Raw genomic sequence first — 19,421 nt, 5'->3', positions numbered from 1 at the left:
TAACTGGGACTGGTCTCTTTAAGAACATGGAAGGTCTCCTCATTTATTTAGGTCTTGTTTCATATCCTCCAAATACCATTTTTATTATTTTTTCCATGTAGCCATGTAACTCTCTCTTATTATATCTACTAGTTGTCTGTTTCTACTTCAAAAATATCTGTTCTTGGGGCGCCTGGGTCACTCAGTCAGTTAAACGTCTGCCTTCGGCTCAGGTCATGATCTCAGGTCCTGGGATCGAGCCCCACATCGGGCTCCCTGCTCACCAGGGGGTCTGCTTCTCCCTCTGCCTCTGCCCCTCCCCTCACTCATGCTGTGCCTCTCTCTCAAATAAATAAAATCTTAAAAAAAAAAATCTATTCTTTTTATGTATGTGCCTTCATGTGATTTTTTGTTTTCTCCCACAGTAGAAATTTGTTGGGTGTTTGTGTATTTATTTTTGGATACCAACAACTCGAACAGTCTTTGTATTTGGAGAGACCCTCCACTGTCTGGGTCAAAGCAAAAAAGAGGGCCTAACTTCCTACTATAAAAGTTGAAGGAGGCCAGACATGTCTCAGGCTCAACAAACTGGATGCTTCCACCAAGGACTCTGAATCTTGAGGGGATAAGGACAGATGCAGGGACATTTAGAGATCACTGAAAAATCCAGCAACTGCAGGCATGGTGAGAGTAGGGCACTGGCCCCCACCTAACACTACTCTCCACTAAGGAACTAACATTCTATCCAGATCCAGTGTTGAAGTTAAGTCTCAGATACATAGCCCAATTTGTGTGCCCAGCAGAAGATTTTCTAGTGCCCATATGCAGAAAAGAGATAGAAACTTCTCTGTCAGGGTCTTGGACTGAATTGAAGCATCACGCACAGAGTTGGCAATTTCTGTCTGAACAGGATAGGACTTCAAAGACTTCATTCCCAGCATGCTCTGCTTCCAGCGCTCCTCTTGTCCGTAGCTAGATGAAAAAGTATGAGCACATGCATTTTGGCAGATACTGCTAAAACTACCCTCTGAAAAGATCTTATGGCTATTTTAAAGGCATGCTGGAAAGACTAGGACATGCACAGCTATCTGATACATGTCAATAATGTTAGTATTCTACTGTCTTAACGGTCTTAAGATCTAGTCTTACTCCCTACCTGGTCTAGACTAACCTAATGAATTTCTTGAGTCCACACCCAGGCCCTTAAGTATAGGCCTATGCTACGATCAGTCCAGGGATAAAAGTGTTTTCTCTGAAGCTCTCCTGAACTATTCCAGAATGAACATTGTCTAAAGCTGAACACAACCCGGGCGCCTGGGTGGCTCAGTTGGTTAAGCGACTGCCTTCGGCTCAGGTCATGATCCTGGAGTCCCGGGATCGAGTCCCGCATCGGGCTACCTGCTCAGCAGGGAGTCTGCTTCTCCCTCTCCCGCTCCCCCCTCTTGTGCTCTTTCTCTCTCTCACTCTCTCTCTCAAATAAATAAATAAAATCTTAAAAAAAAAAAAAAAAAAAAAGCTGAACACAACCCTAAGGAACAAAGAATCTTTTAACTTCAGTTCAGACACTTATATTTCTTCATTATGCTGACTGTACTATACAACTTAAGGATCTTTTTCTCTTCCTTCTGAGGTATGCCAGAGTATCTCTGATCTAGTATAAAGGCCCATAGTAGATGTTTCTTATCTTTACATAAAAGGATCATAATAAATGTGCAACGAAGGAATGAAGAAACTTTGGATGTCAGCCTTTCAGAACATGGAGTATTTGCTATTATAAAACCGTCTTATAGTTTCAGGGACAGCATGTTAAAAAGTAAAAAAAAAAAAAAAAAGCAAGAAGTAAATAAACGGCAACAGTATTTTGGGAAACAAATAATAATCCTTAAAATTCTCCACTGCCACAAGACACTGTAGCCAAGAGCCTCTTTAACCAACCTCACTCTCCCTTTCTCCTTGTTACGCTGCACAACTCGGCTTGTGGATTTGATGTAGAGGTGCCGATGAAGTTCATCTATGAGCACCAAGTGGAGGTTCATCTTCTTACTGTGAAGCTCCAACCTAAGGTCACTCAGTCCTTCCACCTGGAGCAGGGGGCCCTCCAAGGACTCGACTGCTGACACCTGAAAAGGAGAAAAAAAAAAAAAAGATTAATAGGACAACTACATAACTGAGCAATATTAGAAACAGGAGACTACTTTTATTTGAGACCTTCTTTTATGAGACTTTGTGACTTTAAATAGGAGAGTTTATTTTATAAAAACATATGACCTTATTTTTAAAAGATATGGTCAAAAGAGAGTTTATGAGAACCTTATCAACATACATCAGACTTTGAAGAGTATAATGTGGATAGGCCTAGTTCTGCCTTTGAAGGGTCTAACATCTAAAGAGAAATAATGCCGAAGAAAACAATCTTGATAAACGTGAAGGCATCTAAAGCACCGTAAAGCTGTACATATTATTTATTCCCCCACACACTGCTTATTAACAGATACAAGTCAAATGACCTTCCCAATTAAATTGTATCATTCATATTCTCACAAGAAGTCCACATACTAATGATTTAAATCAGCTTTTAATCAAATTTAGCTTTTTAAGACTAAGACGAAATAAAAGCACACTACATAAATTTTTAAATAATTCTCATGGTGACCATGAGTCAGAGCTTGGTTAGCCTAAGTCTACCTGCATGTCTACATATAGTTAGATATGTATCTCTCTCGCTCTTTCTCATATACGCATACACAGAGGGAAATGCATGTTTTACATAAATGCTGTAAGGAGAAAATAGCAGCCCTCACCTCTCCTTGGCCTGATCCAGTTCGACAAAAGAAATGGGATATGAATGGTGAACAGGAGATAAACTATGGAGAGGGAAATACTCCTGGTGTAAAGTGCAATTCGGGAGATTTTAAGACAAAAAAGACTGGATGAATAAAAATGGTGTAGGAATGCCTGCAACAAATGAAGATGAAGAATTCAGCGAGCCTGGGACAACTCACTTTGAAAGCAATAACCAGGGGCGCCTGGGGGGCTCAGTCGTTAAGCGTCTGCCTTCGGCTCAGGTCATGATCCCAGGGTCCTGGGATCGAGCCCCGCATCAGGCTCCCTGCTTGGCGGGAAGCCTGCTTCCCCCTCTCCCACCCCCCTGCTTGTGTTCCCTCTTTCGCTGTGTCTCTGTCAAATAAATAAATAAATAAATCTTTTAAAAAAAAAGAAAGAAAGCAATAACCAAAAAGGAAAAAAAATTATGTATTACATGATCCCATTTATCCATGTATGTAAAGATTCTATTTGTCTTTCTGTAAAGATATATATTTTTTTTTAATTTTTTTTTTTTAAGATTTTATTTATTCGCGAGAGAGAGAATGAGAGACAGAGAGCATGAGAGGGAGGAGGGTCAGAGGGAGAAGCAGACTCCCTGCTGAGCAGGGAGCCTGATGTGGGACTCGATCCCGGGACTCCAGGATCATGACCTGAGCCGAAGGCAGTCGCTCAACCAACTGAGCCACCCAGGCGCCCGATATATATATATATTTTAAAGTAGGCTCCACACCCAGTGTGGAGCCCAACATGGGGCTTGAACTCACATTCCTGAGATCAATACCTGAGCTGAGATCAATAGATGGACGCCTAACTGAGTTACCCAGGCACCCCAAGATCTATTTTTTTTTTTTAAAGAAAATAACAATGAGAAGAGTATACTCTAGGTACTATTCCTTAGGAGAAAAATAAAAGCAAGAGAGAAACACAAAGAATGTAATAATAATAGTCCTGGTAGTAGTAGTAGTTATAAAAAGAAAAGAGGACTACCAGCTGAACTCAGAGGGAAAAGAGCCCTACCAAGCTCCCCAAAGGGACTCCTATGCTATGACCATTCCCTACTTAGGTTATACTTGTAAATATTCCTAAAAGGTACAGATAAAGGCAATAACAAATAATACTTCAGGGTAAAAACAATAAATGTAATTAGTGATATAAATATGCTCCTAAAAAGTACAGCATGTATATGAAAGCAATAAATAATAAAAGCCACGAAACATACCAACAATCCAGAGGGTTGACCACAGACCCACACCAGTATACAAGGTCATTTGGGAGCACGTGGACAGCGAATACAGAAAGCCTGCAGCTGCCAAATACAAACTGGCCTTAGACAAGTAGGAAAATGCAATGGCTTACCCACAAACACATCACCTGTTTTGTGATGTGCTATGATCAAATGTCAGTAGCAAATAAGTTTCTTTAAGTTAACCAAGAAAGAATCAAGGCATGAAAAAGTGACAAGCCCTAGGCCAGCTCTGCCCCCTGCAGCCTGCCGGTTCATTTTCATGCTGACTTGCAACTGCCCATGGGACAAGAGCCCCTGGGCCTCATGCAAGCTGCCAATGATTCCAAATGGAAAAGCAGCCGCACAAAATGACCACTGTGTCCCCAAGGAGGAAAAACAACAACAAATTCATTTACACTTATGCTCTAAAATGGATTTTAACTCAGGTCTCTAACAGAGAAAAGAGGATGCATTAACCTTTAGTGACATCAAGATCCAGAAAATGAAAAATAATTTGGTAAGCCACTGGCCCATCATGTAGCCTTATCCCTTAAGGTAATTAAATCCAGCTGAGATATTTAAGCTTAAAAACCACCCACTGCACATCCACACTCAATTTGTTTGTAGGAATTTGCATGAAGATTTTTAACCCAAACAGTTCATGTTCCAAATACAAAATTATAGGATAATATCAACTTTCAAAGCCACTTAATTTTTTTTTTTTTTAAATATAGGTAAAGCACTTACCACAGTGCCTGGCACATACTGAGTGCTCACTGAAATTAGATTTTTAACAGAATCTGTGGATTTTGATAAAATCTCTGGATTTTATCCACATTATTCTGTGGATAAAGAAACCTCACAAGATGTTACTAACATTGCTAATGCTACATTTCCAGTAAAGTGTTGTTTGTTCATAGAACCATTATAACCATTTAGATGACAAACTTTCTGAATATGTTTTCTGGACCCAAAATAGAAGTACAATTAATATATATAATCAAGATTAGTCTTAGAGTTTCAAAGACTTGAAGAATTTACCACAGAGAAGACAGCATAGTCTTCTTTTTATATGAAAATACGGTGCTCTAATTTTCTGGCCTTCACTTATTAAAAGCTATAATTATGAAAGCTAGGCAAGGTCATTGTCCTCCCCTACTCTAATCTTACTAAGTGGTACTAAAACTGATTTTAAGAAAATAGTTGTCAGAAGATGACATACAAATGGCTAACAGACACATGAGAAGATGCTCAACATCACTCATCATCAGGGAAATATAAATCAAAACCACAATGAGATACCACCTCACACCAGTCAGAATAGCTAAAAATAACAAGTCAGGAAAATGACAGATGTTGGTGAGGATGCAGAGAAAGGGGAACCCTCTTACACTGTTGGTGGGAATGCAAATTGGTGCAGCCACTCTGGAAAACAGTTTTGAGGTTCCTCAAAAAGTTAAAAATAGAACTACCCTAAGACCTAGCAATTGCTGCTACTAGGTATTTATCCAAAGGATACAAAAACAGTGATTCAAAGGGGCACGTGCACCCCAATGTTTATAGCAGCAATGTCCACAACTGCCAAAAAATGGAAAGAGCCCAGATGTCCATCAACAGATGAATGGATAAAAAAGATGTGGTGCATATATACAATGGAATATTACTCAGCCATCAAAAGAATGAAATGTTGCCATTTGCAACGACGTGGATGAAACGAGAGAGTATTATGCTAAGTGAAATAAGTCAGAGAAAGACAAATACCATATGATTTCACTCACATGTGGAATTTAAGAAACAAAACAGATGAAGATAGGAGAAGGGAAGGAAAAATAAAGTAAGATAAAAACAGGGAGGCAAACCGAAGAGACTCCTCACTACAGGGAACAAACTAAGATCGCTGGAGGGGAAGTGGGTGGGGGGATGGGGTAACTGGGTGATGGACACTGGGGAGGACACTTGATGTGATGAGCACTGGGTGTTTTATGCAACTGATGAATCACTAAATTCTACCCCTGAAACTAATAATACATTTTGTTAACTAAATTGAATTTAAATAAAAAAAAATTTTTTTTTAAAGTGGTAGCAACACGCTACAACATGGGTAGGACTTGAAAACATTCAGCTAAGTGAAATAAGCCAGACACAAAAGGACAAATACTGTATGATTCCACTTATATCATGTACCTAGAGTAGGCAAATTCATAGAGACAGAAAGTAGAATAGTGGTTTCTGGAAGCTGTGGGGAGGGAGGAAAAGGGGAGTTATTGTTTAACGGGTACACAGTCGCAGTTTGGGAAGATGAAAAAGCTCGGAGATGGAAGGTAGTGATGGCTGCACAATGTAAATGCTCTTAATGCCACTGCACTGCACTGCACATATCAAAACATTTCAAATGGGGCTCCTGGCCAGCTTAGTCAGTGGAGCATGCAACTGGATCTCGGGTTTCTAAGTTCAAGCCCCACATGCGGCATAGAGATTACTTAAAGTCTTAAAAAAAATCATTAAATATCCACGTACATTTAGATATACATAACTACTGGTAAAAATACAACTAAAGAGTTGTGTTTTTTTAATGTGGTCATTTTATGAATCATTTCACTGTTCTCTAAATTTAATGTCTACAGAGCACTTTTTAAATACCACTGATGAAACATTAACAAGAATTCAAGAGATGCAGTTGGATTAGACAGCAACAAAATGGTCTAAAATGGTCTCACAGGTGAGTTGCTGTAAGAAATTATTAAAACTGGGTCTTTAAGTGTGACATGTAACATCAAATATATATTACTACAGAACAAGACATACCAGATAAAAAATCAAATAGATAACATGCAATACAGCAGTTCATTGGTAAGTGCTGTCTATACCTCTATCACAGATGGAATAACATACACTCATACCCCGAATGATCTCTAGTATGACCCAGAATTCTCAGATAGGCCACACCATCTCTTAAAGGTAGATTAATACATAATGAGCCAATTAAATGATCTGGAAGTTTTCTTACACATATTTTCAAAAATAAAATGATGGGGTTGGGGGAGATACTACAAGCAGGGAATGTTTTCATACAACTCCTATTACCACCTAATCAAACATTAGTATTCTACTCACCACAGCTGGAAACCGCTTAGATAACTCCGTTCTAGACTTAAAAAACCTGTCCTTTAGGATTATGAAAATAAGCTAGCATTTACAAAATGTTTTAATACATGATACTGAACAGGACAGCATGTTTTGCTACTAGAAACCTATCCACTGGAAGAAAACGGAAATCCCTAAAAATGTTTCCATAACTAAGTATGTGAAAGGTATGGTTAAAATGCACATAATCAGGAATTACCTGGTATTGCAAAAAAGTTTACCTTGAGCTGAGAGCTAAGTTTACAACAAAGGCCATCTTTGTGATTACGAACTATAGGACCCTTAAATTTTCTTTCCCAAATGTCTATTTTTTCAATTTCATTCTAGTTTAAAGTACGAAATTATTATTTCATAGGTGTTTGTCTTCTGCTAATCTCACTCAAGTTGAAGAGGTAAAAAGATCTAGTTTTGTGCTTTAACATGAACTAACAGAAATGTTTTGGAGGAACACCAAAGTTGGCCATTCTCGACAGCTGTTTCATTGAAGAGATACTAGAAAAGAAACTACTGATCTTTTATTATTATTATTATTATTTTAGTTGGGGGAGGGGAGAGACACAACGGTAACTTACATTAGTAACCGTTTCTAACTAAACCATCTGCTACCTAAGGAAAATGCTTATTTTGGCAATCATGTTCCCCTAAAGAAAGCAAATGTGTTGCCACTGTTGAGTCCAAAATAAGTATTTCCTTCAGGACTCCAATAATTACATGGTTCCAAACTGTTTTATCACTTTTCAATAGATCTGTATGTCTCCCTTAAGGAACTGTTTTTCTAGGGAGACAACATAACCATTCTGAAAATGTTGCCTTGGCTCAACTTACAGATGCAGTAACAGTAAAAAGATATGAAATTAGGCTATTCCAGAGAATGGATACCTTCTCCCTTCCTATACTTAGGTAAGTAAGTAAATTTTTGCAACAGTCTCAACTACGAATACCAGAAACCTTTGGCTATGAACAAAAGAAGCGGGCCTTGGAATCTGACATTGACTTAGTGCCCAGGCCAGTAGGCAGCTGCCACCCGGGCCCCGAACTGCTAGAAGACACTCTGGTGGCTCCACAAGACAGCCTCCACCCAAAAGTCTCCACATTCAGGCTCAGGGAGTCCTAGACGGACACACGAAGTCTCCTTCTGATTGCAGAATGAGCCACACCCACCTTTACACAAGCACTGAAGATGTTTATCACCAAGAATCCCAGATCAATCACTTACCAAACATTTCCATTTTGCTACACCCCATTGCCCAAGCAGAAATTTGGCTATCAGACAGGAATTTTTAAAAAACCAAAAACCAAAAAAACCAACAATAACTAAACGCAGCTTTAAACCCTCGCCAAAACAAAAACACAGTATCTTTCATATATTAGTTTGGAATTTGAACCATAGGAAACTGTTTTTACAAGTCAAAAATGACCCAGTATTGACTGTTTCATAGGGTTTATTCTATTAGTTTTAGGAGATCTAAAAGCTTTGATGCATCTAGGACATCACAGTGCTGTTGTAGGGCACTGTGGCCTTTATAATAGAACCCTATGTATTCAGTCGCATCACAGAAGCTAGGAAACTACACACACACATATGACATAAAACCACAAACATGTGACCCCAAAGGATTTTGTTGAACAAAATCCTCTTAAATATAAACTGAAAGCAACCTCCACTTGACCTGTGTTTGTAACAGGACACCAGCCACCACAGGGGACATATGCAGAGGATGGCTTAGACTCCTCTTCATACAAAAAGGTTGGGGGAAATGGGAGGAGAGGGACATTAGGAGGCAGAGTGTGGGGCATACAAAGCAGAATGAGGGAATCCATTCAAGGCCCAGGACTATAGTGGAGGTTTAGAGGAGTCTTAGGGGATCTATAAGAAACACAGAATTCCTGATCCCAGCTTTCCTGGAGATTTGGCTCCCTATGGTTCTGTTTTGCCATTGACTGCAGGCCTCCAGGCTATTGACAGCTTGGAACTTAGGACAGACTTCCCAAGAAAGCTGCAGCACAGGGCAAGGCCAAGAGCCTGGAGCAAGAACACTTTTTTCCACCCTAACTCCTCAGCCTGCAGCCAATCCACAGTGATCAAATCAGGCAATCAAAAATGCCCATTCTTAAAGTCAGTTTGCTAACAGAATATTGATCAGCCCCATTCAGGTGCCCCTGCTCCCTCTGGAAACCCAATACCTATAATGCAGACTCAGCATGCTCTCACCATTAAAAACAGGATGCTGTCTACTGCCATTCCCTTTCATTACTGCCAGGGTTATTACATGTTTTTATTTAATAAACCTTCATCAGTTCAAATGAAGGGCTGTTATTAGTTGTGCTAACAACCAAATGATAATGCTCCAAAGAGGTATCAGTGCTTGTTGGTGCATTAGCAAAGAGAGGAGAAGGGCTGAGGTCAAGCATGTGTCAATGTAAATGAGGCAATATTAGGCAGAAAAGGCTTAATGCAATAGACTGCCGGGGAGCTAATAGGAATTTACAGGATAAAGCAAATGAGATGAAGTTATTGATAAGTGAATAAACGGAGGGGGGCCTGCAAGATACAGCGCTGTCAAAGAAAAGCCCTTTCTTTCACTTGTGAATTTCTTCTTTAAAGTATCTTCAAATCTATCTTGGAAAACAAAACCCATGAGAGATCCAATGTGACTGCAGGTTTCACCACAGAGCTCAACCCACCACTGCTGTGAGACACGGGCTTGTTCTAAAAGCGTACCATTTGACTAAGCTATTAAGTCTTCTTTGGGCCTTCCACCTCTTTTGGTTTTTGTTTTTTCCTCAACATCGGGACATTCCACCACAAATAATTCCCATAACTTAAGCAAAAATCTTTGTTTTTATCCTCTTGTAAAGTAGGGGTGGCAGGTCTTATAAGATATTCCATCAGTCCAAGCCTCACAGAAGGACAGTATCTGAAAAATGAAATACTGTATTTTCTATTGTAAGAGACCTTAAAAGGCTGTTAGGACTGGGATCCCACCCTAATCTCACAGGTTTAAAAAAAAAAAAAGGCCCAGAAATGTATGTTTCTTAACCTTTGTTTTTCTTCCAAATTGTAAAAATACGTGATCAAAAAAACTTGAAATCCACAAAATCACAAAGGAAAAAGATGGTCCACATTCTCACTAATCAAGTAAAATATATTTTAACCTGATTCCTTCCAACTGTTTTTCCACACAAAGTTTTAAAAAGTATTATTATTTTTAAATATGTGTTTTCCGTTTGCCCATATATTGGAAACATCTGCCCATTACCCAACATATTTTTAGCGTTCATACCCATAAACTGAACACTCCACAAATGACTTAAACCATTTCCCCATACTAAGTAATTGCTATTCTTTTATCTTCACATATCTTCCTGTGATAAAAAAAAATGTATACAAGGATAATTATCACATAATTAAAATTCTTAACTCTTTCCTTAACACTCTAGAAGTAGAATTCCAAGTCCAAAATATTGCACATATTTAGGGCTTCTAATACATAATGCCAAATTAAGAGCCTTATTTGTTCAAAATGGACTTATAACGGATCAGTTCACAATTACTTCCTAATGAAATTAAACTATACCTAACACCTTAAGAGACAGTTAAGAATTTTAATTGCTTATGGAAAAGATCACACACACAAAAATCCTTCACTGTTCCTAATCTTATGGTCCCTCCAATTCTCAATTCCCATCAGTGCTCCATAAAGACAGCATTAAATCCTAGGTTTCTATTCCAAAATACAAGAGAAGAGACCACTAAGGAAAGATATCCTCATTTGACAAGTGTCCCAAAGTCACTTCCTGTCATCTTATTTGTTATTCTGGGGCAAGAAACAGTTACAGAGTTGGCAAAGGTCTCTGAAAGTCACTGCAGGCTCACACTTAAATCAAGACAATTTCGCCCACCCTCCAAGATCCCCAAATCCATTAGAAGTGCTCAGCACTTACACAGCTCTTTACTAACATCAACTATTAAAATCCTACAAAGGAATGTGAGAGGAATATGGCTTTTTGCATTTTCAGGCTAGGAACAAGTCATTGGTACTGGGATGAATCGAAGAGAAGCCAGACTCCAACAAGCTCCTCCTATCTCGTCAAGCCAAGCAAAAGCTACCAATCCGCCTTCTCAGATCATAGTCAAGTTGACATAGAGCGCTCCCATCAACAACATGCGTCATCAACTGCACCAATTTATACATATATAGGGTCCCCATGTGGCCACAGATTGACCAATCAGAAACCTGTTCAAGCGAGTCCATATGTGAGGCTGAAACCCGGCATATGACGGAGGAGGTCAGCAAAGGACTTGTGTATTATTCTTGCCTGAGTCTATTCCTCCTACAGACTAAAGTGTATAAACGTGTGTGCACACACAGGTAATCTGATTAAAACAACATGTATGCATTAGTGATGGTAGCTCCAGGAGAGAAAGGCTGCTCAGTATAAACAAGTCCCAGATGACTGCTTTTTCTCTCACCTGGCACCGTGTGGTAGTAATGATGCTACTTACACTTTTTTAAATTTGTATATTGCCTGGGACGCCTGGGTGGCTCAGTCGGTTAAGCGGCTCAGGTCATGATCCTGGAGGCCCGGGATCGAGTCCCGCATCCAGCTCCCTGCTTGGCAGGGAGTCTGCTTCTCCCTCTGACCCTCCCTCCTTTCATGCTCTCTCTCTCTCATGCTCTCTCTCAAATAAATAAATAAAAATATTTTAAAAAAAAATTTGTATATTGCCTTACGTTTTACAAAGCACTGTACCCTTACAAAACTTCATTTTTATTCTCACAGCCATTCTATAACCTACACAGGGTATGTGTATATCGACTCTACAGAAGAGAACACGACAAAACAGGGAGAGAAAGTGATTTGTCTAAGCTCACAGAACTGGTGAGATGTTGAGTCAGGGTTGGAATTAAGAACGTCTAGCTTCTAAATCCATTTTGTTTGCACTATACCACAATGTACCCAGCCACCACTTGTCAATAAGTCAATTTGTGCCCCAATTTCAACCCATGAAATCCCAGCGATGTCAGATAAGAAACCACAGTAAGAATGCAGGAATTAGAGCACCAGTGGGGAGCCCCAAAGAGTTCAAGTCAGCCCAAACCTGGACAGCATCTGATTTAACCATTTAACAATGCTCCTATTGACCAAATCATCAGGCTGTAATTCAGAGTAAGAGCCAAATACTCGTCAGCTCTATCCAGAATCCACAACAGAGGATGGCAACAAAGCAACTTCAAACTACAACATCTGCCCATCACAGTATCGACTACCCTGTGATGTCTGTCATATGCAAATAAGTGGTTTCTAACTCCTTAGAGCTGGTGTTAAATGAAGTCGAGGACAATTAGTTTTACTCTGTTGCACAGCACAGATAGGCTATACCCTAAATCTACAGCTCCAAATTTATCTGTACGTTGGAATCCCCTGGATAATGTCAAATTACTGAAGCTAGTGTCCACCACCACAGATTTCAATGTCATCAGTGTAGGGTGTGACCTGGGCTTTAGAATTCTTGAAGGAGTCCCTAATGCACAGTTTGGGAATCACTGTCCTACAGCCAAGCGAGCCAACTGAAAACTGCTGAACCTTATGAGGTTTAGTGCAATCTAACAGAATTTCTATGTGCTTTAAAATAAAACAGGCAAAGAAGAGCAGATAAAACAGCAAACTAAAAGGGAAGGAAAGTTAATACAATAACCCGGTGCCTATCAGTGTGGCTTTTAGAAACCCTAGCCTTCAAAAACAAATATTAAAAAAAAAAGGGCATTGAGCACCAACAAAAGTAGTTTACAAGCCCTGTACTTTTACTCTCCAGGAGTAAAATGAAGCTGCCACACAAAGGCAACTCATTTAATTTTAGACAAACACCAAGGTTTCTCGTTTAATAAATTTGTTTTCAGCTCTTCCTAAACCTCTTTGAAAAGATTGGGTGTTGAGGTAATGAAGGGGTCTCAAGTACAGTTCAAAGCAGCTACAGCTGACCACCTTATTTAAACAGCCAACCATACTACCCCACCCCGTCCCCAATATTCCTGGTCCCCATTTCTTGTCATGCTCATCCTGATACAAGACACTACTTGTTCATCTGTCTCTCCTTATTAGCATGTAAGCTCCTTCAAGGTTAAGGCCACATTCAGATATGTATACCAACAACACAAGTGATCAACAATGGCACCATCCCATTCTTTGCAAGTCTATCAAAACAGGTGCCCAATTCTTCCCTGTTATTAGTACAGAATATTGGCATTGGTCTTTCAAATCAATATTCTACACCAGAAACAGATGGGCTTAATGGTGGCTATTTCGTTATTGATCACGGATATGTTTTTTAACATGTGTAGAGAAATCTATATGGAATATTGAAACATTTTTGCAGTCACTTACCACTTTCAGGTTAAGTCCAATAAGTTCACTAGAATGTTCCAGCTCTCGATATTTATAGCGCTTTCACCTCAATACCATTCCCACAGTCATAATGAGAAAAAACAGTCCTGTGAGATCTTCGAAACTCTCAGACCAGATGAAAGGATGTAAACTTTGGCCCCCTTTTTCTTTCTTGTACATTAATCATTTGATAGTGGATGCATGATCACCCCTTCCCTGCCCACAGTCTGAGGAAAGAATTCATCTATTTGCTAATGACACAGTTTTAATGGCAGCAAAAGGAACAATCTCACTGTTCCACTGGTCCTGCCACCTAAGCACTGACAGAAAGAATAGCTTAACATCAACTACTTTATAACACTAAAATCAACATTATTGATAAGCACCCTCCAATAGTGAACTGGCTTATATCCAGTTACAATACTAGCAGAAAAATACATTTAGTTACCTAAGAGTAGATTTTGCAACAAACTGATCCTAGGCAGTTTACTGACGAATTGCATCGCTTATAATTAGACGGTAAGCACCCTATGAACATATACTTAAAGTAGGCCAAAAAGGTGATGGGCACAGAATCTGAAATTTGTCCATGTCAAATCCCAAATATATGGCAAAGAACTTTGGGGTCCTGATCACCTTTCGGTGCATGTGTTAGATCAGACTAGACTTGTTTTTGGAGAAAAATCTTATCTCTTCCTGCAGGAACTCTTTTGTATAAAGTGTGGGGTAAGGCTGCCTGGGTGGCTCAGTCGGTTAAGTGTCTGCCTTTGGCTCGGGTCATGATCCCAGGGTCCTGGGATCGAGCCCTGCATTGGGCTCCCTGCTCCGCGGGAAGCCTGCTTCTCCCTCTCCCACTCCCCCTGCTTGTGTTCCCTCTCTCGCTGTGTCTCTGTCAAATAAATAAATAAAATCTTTAAAAAAAAATAAAGTGTGGGGTAGTCTTTCATTCAGATAGATGTCCATTTGAGGGAAGAAGGAATCAATAATGCTTAACCTAGCCAGCCCTACTTCAAATCTATCAGCTCAAAGCAAGGCCACCTCTGACCAGTTTTTGAAATTATAACACGGCAGCGATCACCATGCCCTTCTTAGAGTATCAGTTAATCAATTCATTATAAACAACATTTCTAAGCATTTACTGTGTATACTGTGCGGACTTTACATAAATAGCTTAGTATCTCATTTAATCCCTTCAACAACACTTGGGAGTACATGTAATTCTCAACTCCAACTTTCAGCAAAGTCAAATTGAATCATTAGCCCCAAGTCATTCAGCTAGTAAAAGTCAAAGCCAGATTCAAGCACAGGTCCATCTGACCCACGCTAAGACCCATGCTGACATTCACAACCTTGATTGTTATCCAACAAATGCAAAGGATCTTGTGAGCTGAAAATACTACAAATGTCTTTTTATCATAGGAGCTTAGAAAACTATGCAACTAAGAAGCTGCCTTACTCCCTCTCTGCCAGTTGTGGCCACATTTTCACAGTGTGAGATCTGTTTCCACCACACCATTCTCTCAAGGCATCTCTGGGATTCCCTGGGAAGAAGGCAACTACATAAATATTAGTTATTATTATAATAATCCTTACCTCACTATACATACTAGACAGCTATGACTTTTTTTAAAAAATGTAAATAAATGAGTAAGAGACATTCAAAATCTTGACCATCTCAGGAAGACTTAGGAATGAAAAAATTTAGCGACAGGCCCTGTGACTGTCAGCCAACGTGCTTCTAAACCGCTCGCACTGGCTTACTTTCCACTGATAGAACACATTTATGAATGGACTTCTATGGGTTGATAAATCGGAACTTGTGTAAGTGGTTTTCAAAGCGCATCTGTGCAGTTTTAGTCTGATGCAGACTTCCCCATAAATTTTCCTTTAAAAAAGTTCATAAAAATATTAACTATCATCAAATCCCTTCCTGGTTAGCTCATGCCACTGGGAAGAAGCTGCTATTCTTATATTAATAATTCTTCCCAGAATTAATCAGTCATTGTACATTAGAACCAGCAGCTGGAGTGTTTTGAGTGATAATGAAACCTGTAACAAGGCATCTTCAGCCGTCTTTTCAAGACAATAAGGGAATTAAAATTTCAATTTAAATGCAGAGGTTTGAAACACGCTTCACTGGCAAAATTACTTCAATTAATGTGAGTGGAATACAAAAGACAGACTGCAGAAATGTGATGCAGCAACCAGAAATTATGTCATTAATGTGCTTGCATCAACCCAGCACAATGACTGCAAAGGTCTAATTTAAACCCTACATATCACAAAGCTACAGGCTACAATATTAATCAAGTCTCTGATTTCAATGCGACGGATACAGGCTTCTTGTTGGACCACTTTTAGCTTTTCATAAGCTAACAGCAGCTGTTTACCTTGAAGAAGGAAACAAAAGGCCATGCCTATTTGCAGACATTCCCTGTCATGACAATTTAATTATTTTATGCAATACTCAGGTTATCATATCAAAAGAAGAAATAAATATCCCATCTAGAAGCCAAGTCTATAGCTTTCAGAGCAGTGTGAAGGTGAAGCAGGAATTGCAGGAGCTGACAAGAGCCATGGGTCACCACTGATTTATTTACCCTGGATTTATGAACCTGAGTAGGGATTAAATTACTGGCCATCTGCACCTGCCTTACCATGGAAATGAAAAATCTTTTGATAAACAAATCCAGGGAAATTGGAGAGTTTCGGAAGACTCGAGTTTTGTTTTGTTTTGTTGTTTTTTTAAAGATTTTATTTATTTATTTGAGAGAGAGAGACACAGCGAGAAAGGGAACACAAGCAGGGGGAGTGGGAGAGGGAGAAACAGCCTTCCCGCGGAGCAGGGAGCCCCATGCGGGGCTCAATCCCAGGACTCTGGGATCATGACCTGAGCCAAAGGCAGACGCTTAACGACTGAGCCACCCAGGCGCCCCCTGGAAGACTCGAGTTTTTGTCTTCACTTTCCTCTGATGTCTTTTAGCAGATTTTTCATTTGGACCCTTGAGATGCCTTAAGTAGATTTTACTTCTAATAGCACATAACCATGGGGAAAGGAAATGTGATAATTTTTTTATAGGAAGTCCAATGAAAGAGCAATTATAGACCTTACTATTCACTCAAATACAAAGGGCCAAATTGAAGGAAATGTCCAACCTTTTAAGCACACCTTGAATCCTACCTTCATGAAATCGTCATTGTATATTAGGATAAGCCAACTCCTCAGATCATGCAAAGCAACTACCTCGTCTGGAAAATAGGGGTCATATCAGAAACCTCTCTCTCATAGGGTTACTGCAAGAATTAAATGTGTTAACAAGTGTAACAGACTTGAAGTAGTAACAGAACATAATGAAAACTCAATACATATTAGCTGTTATTGTAATTATTGTTTGTTGTTCACTTAAATATTGCGAAAAAGAAAGGTTGGAAACTAGAGAAACTTGCCGTTAAAACAAACACTGAAACCAGAGAAAAATCAGACCAGAGCCCCTAGAGAGGGAACACCCTACTATCTGTTTAGTATATTAAAGTCTTTCCCATAGTTACCCATTTGGCTAATGATCTGTGAACCCTAACTAGATGAGGCACACTATGCTAAGAACAGGGCAGACAAAAATAAATAAGATATAGCCCTTGCCCTCAATGACCTACCATATAAACAAAAGCAATTGTATTACAAGGAAGTACATGCAGCTTATGGAAACAAACAGAAAAAGCACCTACTCAGGCTAACTATTCTTACCACAATAAAAACAATACCTCATTTTTTTTGTGAAAAGAGAAAAGCAGCTAATCACCTGGGACATTCAGAGAGCTAACGAAATTTGAGCCAAGCCTTAAAAAATAAATCATCATTTTCCAGGCAGACAGGATTGGGATTAGGTTCAGGGAAATACGATCAATTAAACAACATCTATCACATCCCTACATTAGCAACAAATAACTAGAAGTTGTCATTAATAAAAAACCACTGTTCTAAAAAATGCAAAAGCAAGAAATAATATATTTAATACCTCTAGGCAATACATTACTAAGCATTATTATATGGAACATAAATGAAGACATCAATAAATGAGACCTACTCACTGAAAAGACTCAATAGTACAAAGATGAAATTCTTACAAAGTGAATCAATCTCATGACACTTTTTGAGGAATGTGGACAAGTTGATACTAAAATTCATATGGAAGAGTAACTGGCCAAGAATAGCACATATAATTCTGAAAAGCAAGGTGAGGGAACGTTTCCACCTGCTAAAATCAAGATATATCATAAGATAATAGTAATTAAAACAGCATGGTTTCGGTGCAGATATAAACAAGACCAACTGAACAAAACAAAGAGCTCAGGGGCAGACCCATGCATACATGAAAACTTGATATGTGACCAAGATGGCATTAGAAGTCAGGAGGAAATAAACTCAGCAAATGGTCTGAGCCATGTGGCTATTTATACAGAAGATAAAATTAGATCCCTAGTTCATCCATATAGGGAAACAGATTCCAAACAGATTTAAAAAGACATAGTAGATTCTCTATATGACACTGGGACAGAAAAAAAAATTCTTGAAATAAAAATTGGATATGGAGCACCTGGGTGGCTCAGTCAGTTAAGCGTCCAACTCTTGATTTCCGCTCAGGTCATCATCTCAGGGCTCCACACTGGGCGTGAAGCCTGCTTAAGATTCTCTCTCCCTCTCCCTCTACCCCTCCCTCTGCCACTCATGCTCTCTCTCTTTCAAAAATTGAAAAAAACTGAAAATAAAATGATTATTCTAAAAAAAAAAAAACTGGATAAAGGAAAAAAATTTTATTGCATTAAATTTTAATACTTCTTTGTAACAAAAGGCTTCATAAACAAAGTAAAAAGATATACCACCAACTAGGAGAAGATATTTCAAACACAACTGGCGACAGATTAGTATCCAGAATATATAAACAACAAAGGGGGGGGGGGGGAGGAACTTCTGGAAAACATAACTCACTCACCTCTTTCTGGAGGTAACTGCTCTTCCTTCCCACCCCACTCCCCAGATCCCCACTCCCCCCAACCACATAATTTTAATTGGAACTGACAATCATAGTACTCAAGCTGACCCAACCTAGACCCTACTCCCATATTTTTTAATTAAAAAATTTTCCTCTGCAAAGCTTGAAAGCTACAGGCCACAGCCTACACCCCTTCTTCTCTCCCAAACCCCCAAACCCCACCCACATGTGGAAGAAACAGTCTACAGGAGAACACTGAAGACAACAGGCAGAAGGAACATATAGGTGGCATTCCACATATACTCCTGTCCTTTTAGCTGACAGATTACGTGAATTGCTTACTGTTCACTCCTATCACACAACCAGGTTTTAATATATGATAGAATATCATAGCATATCTCACGTCTTGGTTACCAAATTCCCTTAAAAGCTTCTTATGAAGGACTTATGGCAAAATTCTTCTTGAAAATCTCAACTGGAACCACTTGGAGGATTTACCCTGCTTCTCCCACCAAGTCCCCTCAGTATTTTTTCCAGTGTTAACAGCCAATCTAACTTGGTGAAACAAAGATAAGGTACGCTCACCTATTGTGGAAAAGAGTCCAAATGAAGTCATCTGCTAGAGGGCTTCTATAGTCCCCAAACAATTCTGAATCAGATGGTAGTGGGGGTGCTTGTGTGGAAAGGGGAGGTAGATAGAGCAGCTCTCTAAGAGCCACAGGCCCTGAGAAATTAGTCTTAATAAGTAACAAGATATATATTATTTTTTATTCATCTTCTTGACACTCAGCCACATGCACCAACAGTTGCAACATTCTCTGAATATCTGTTTCTAATTCAAAAAGTAACAGAATGGGGGCAGCCCGCTG

At 39.3% G+C, this 19,421-nt stretch overlaps 1 protein-coding gene across 1 annotated transcript in view; it reads right to left on the bottom strand.

Annotated features, from left to right (window-relative positions):
* EXOC4 (exocyst complex component 4) overlaps nt 1-19,421 on the bottom strand; it is a 735,341-nt gene that overhangs the window by 682,401 nt on the left and 33,519 nt on the right. The window contains exon 4 of the mRNA XM_035021134.1: nt 1,915-2,099. Coding sequence (XP_034877025.1) covers nt 1,915-2,099 — 185 coding nt within the window. The remainder of the gene's footprint in view (nt 1-1,914; nt 2,100-19,421) is intronic.

This window comes from Mirounga leonina, unplaced genomic scaffold (genome assembly GCF_011800145.1).
Source record: "Mirounga leonina isolate KUSES-001 unplaced genomic scaffold, KU_Mleo_1.0 Mir_174, whole genome shotgun sequence".
NCBI classification, from domain to species: Eukaryota; Metazoa; Chordata; class Mammalia; order Carnivora; family Phocidae; genus Mirounga; species Mirounga leonina.
This window is presented reverse-complemented; position numbering and strand designations above follow the sequence as displayed.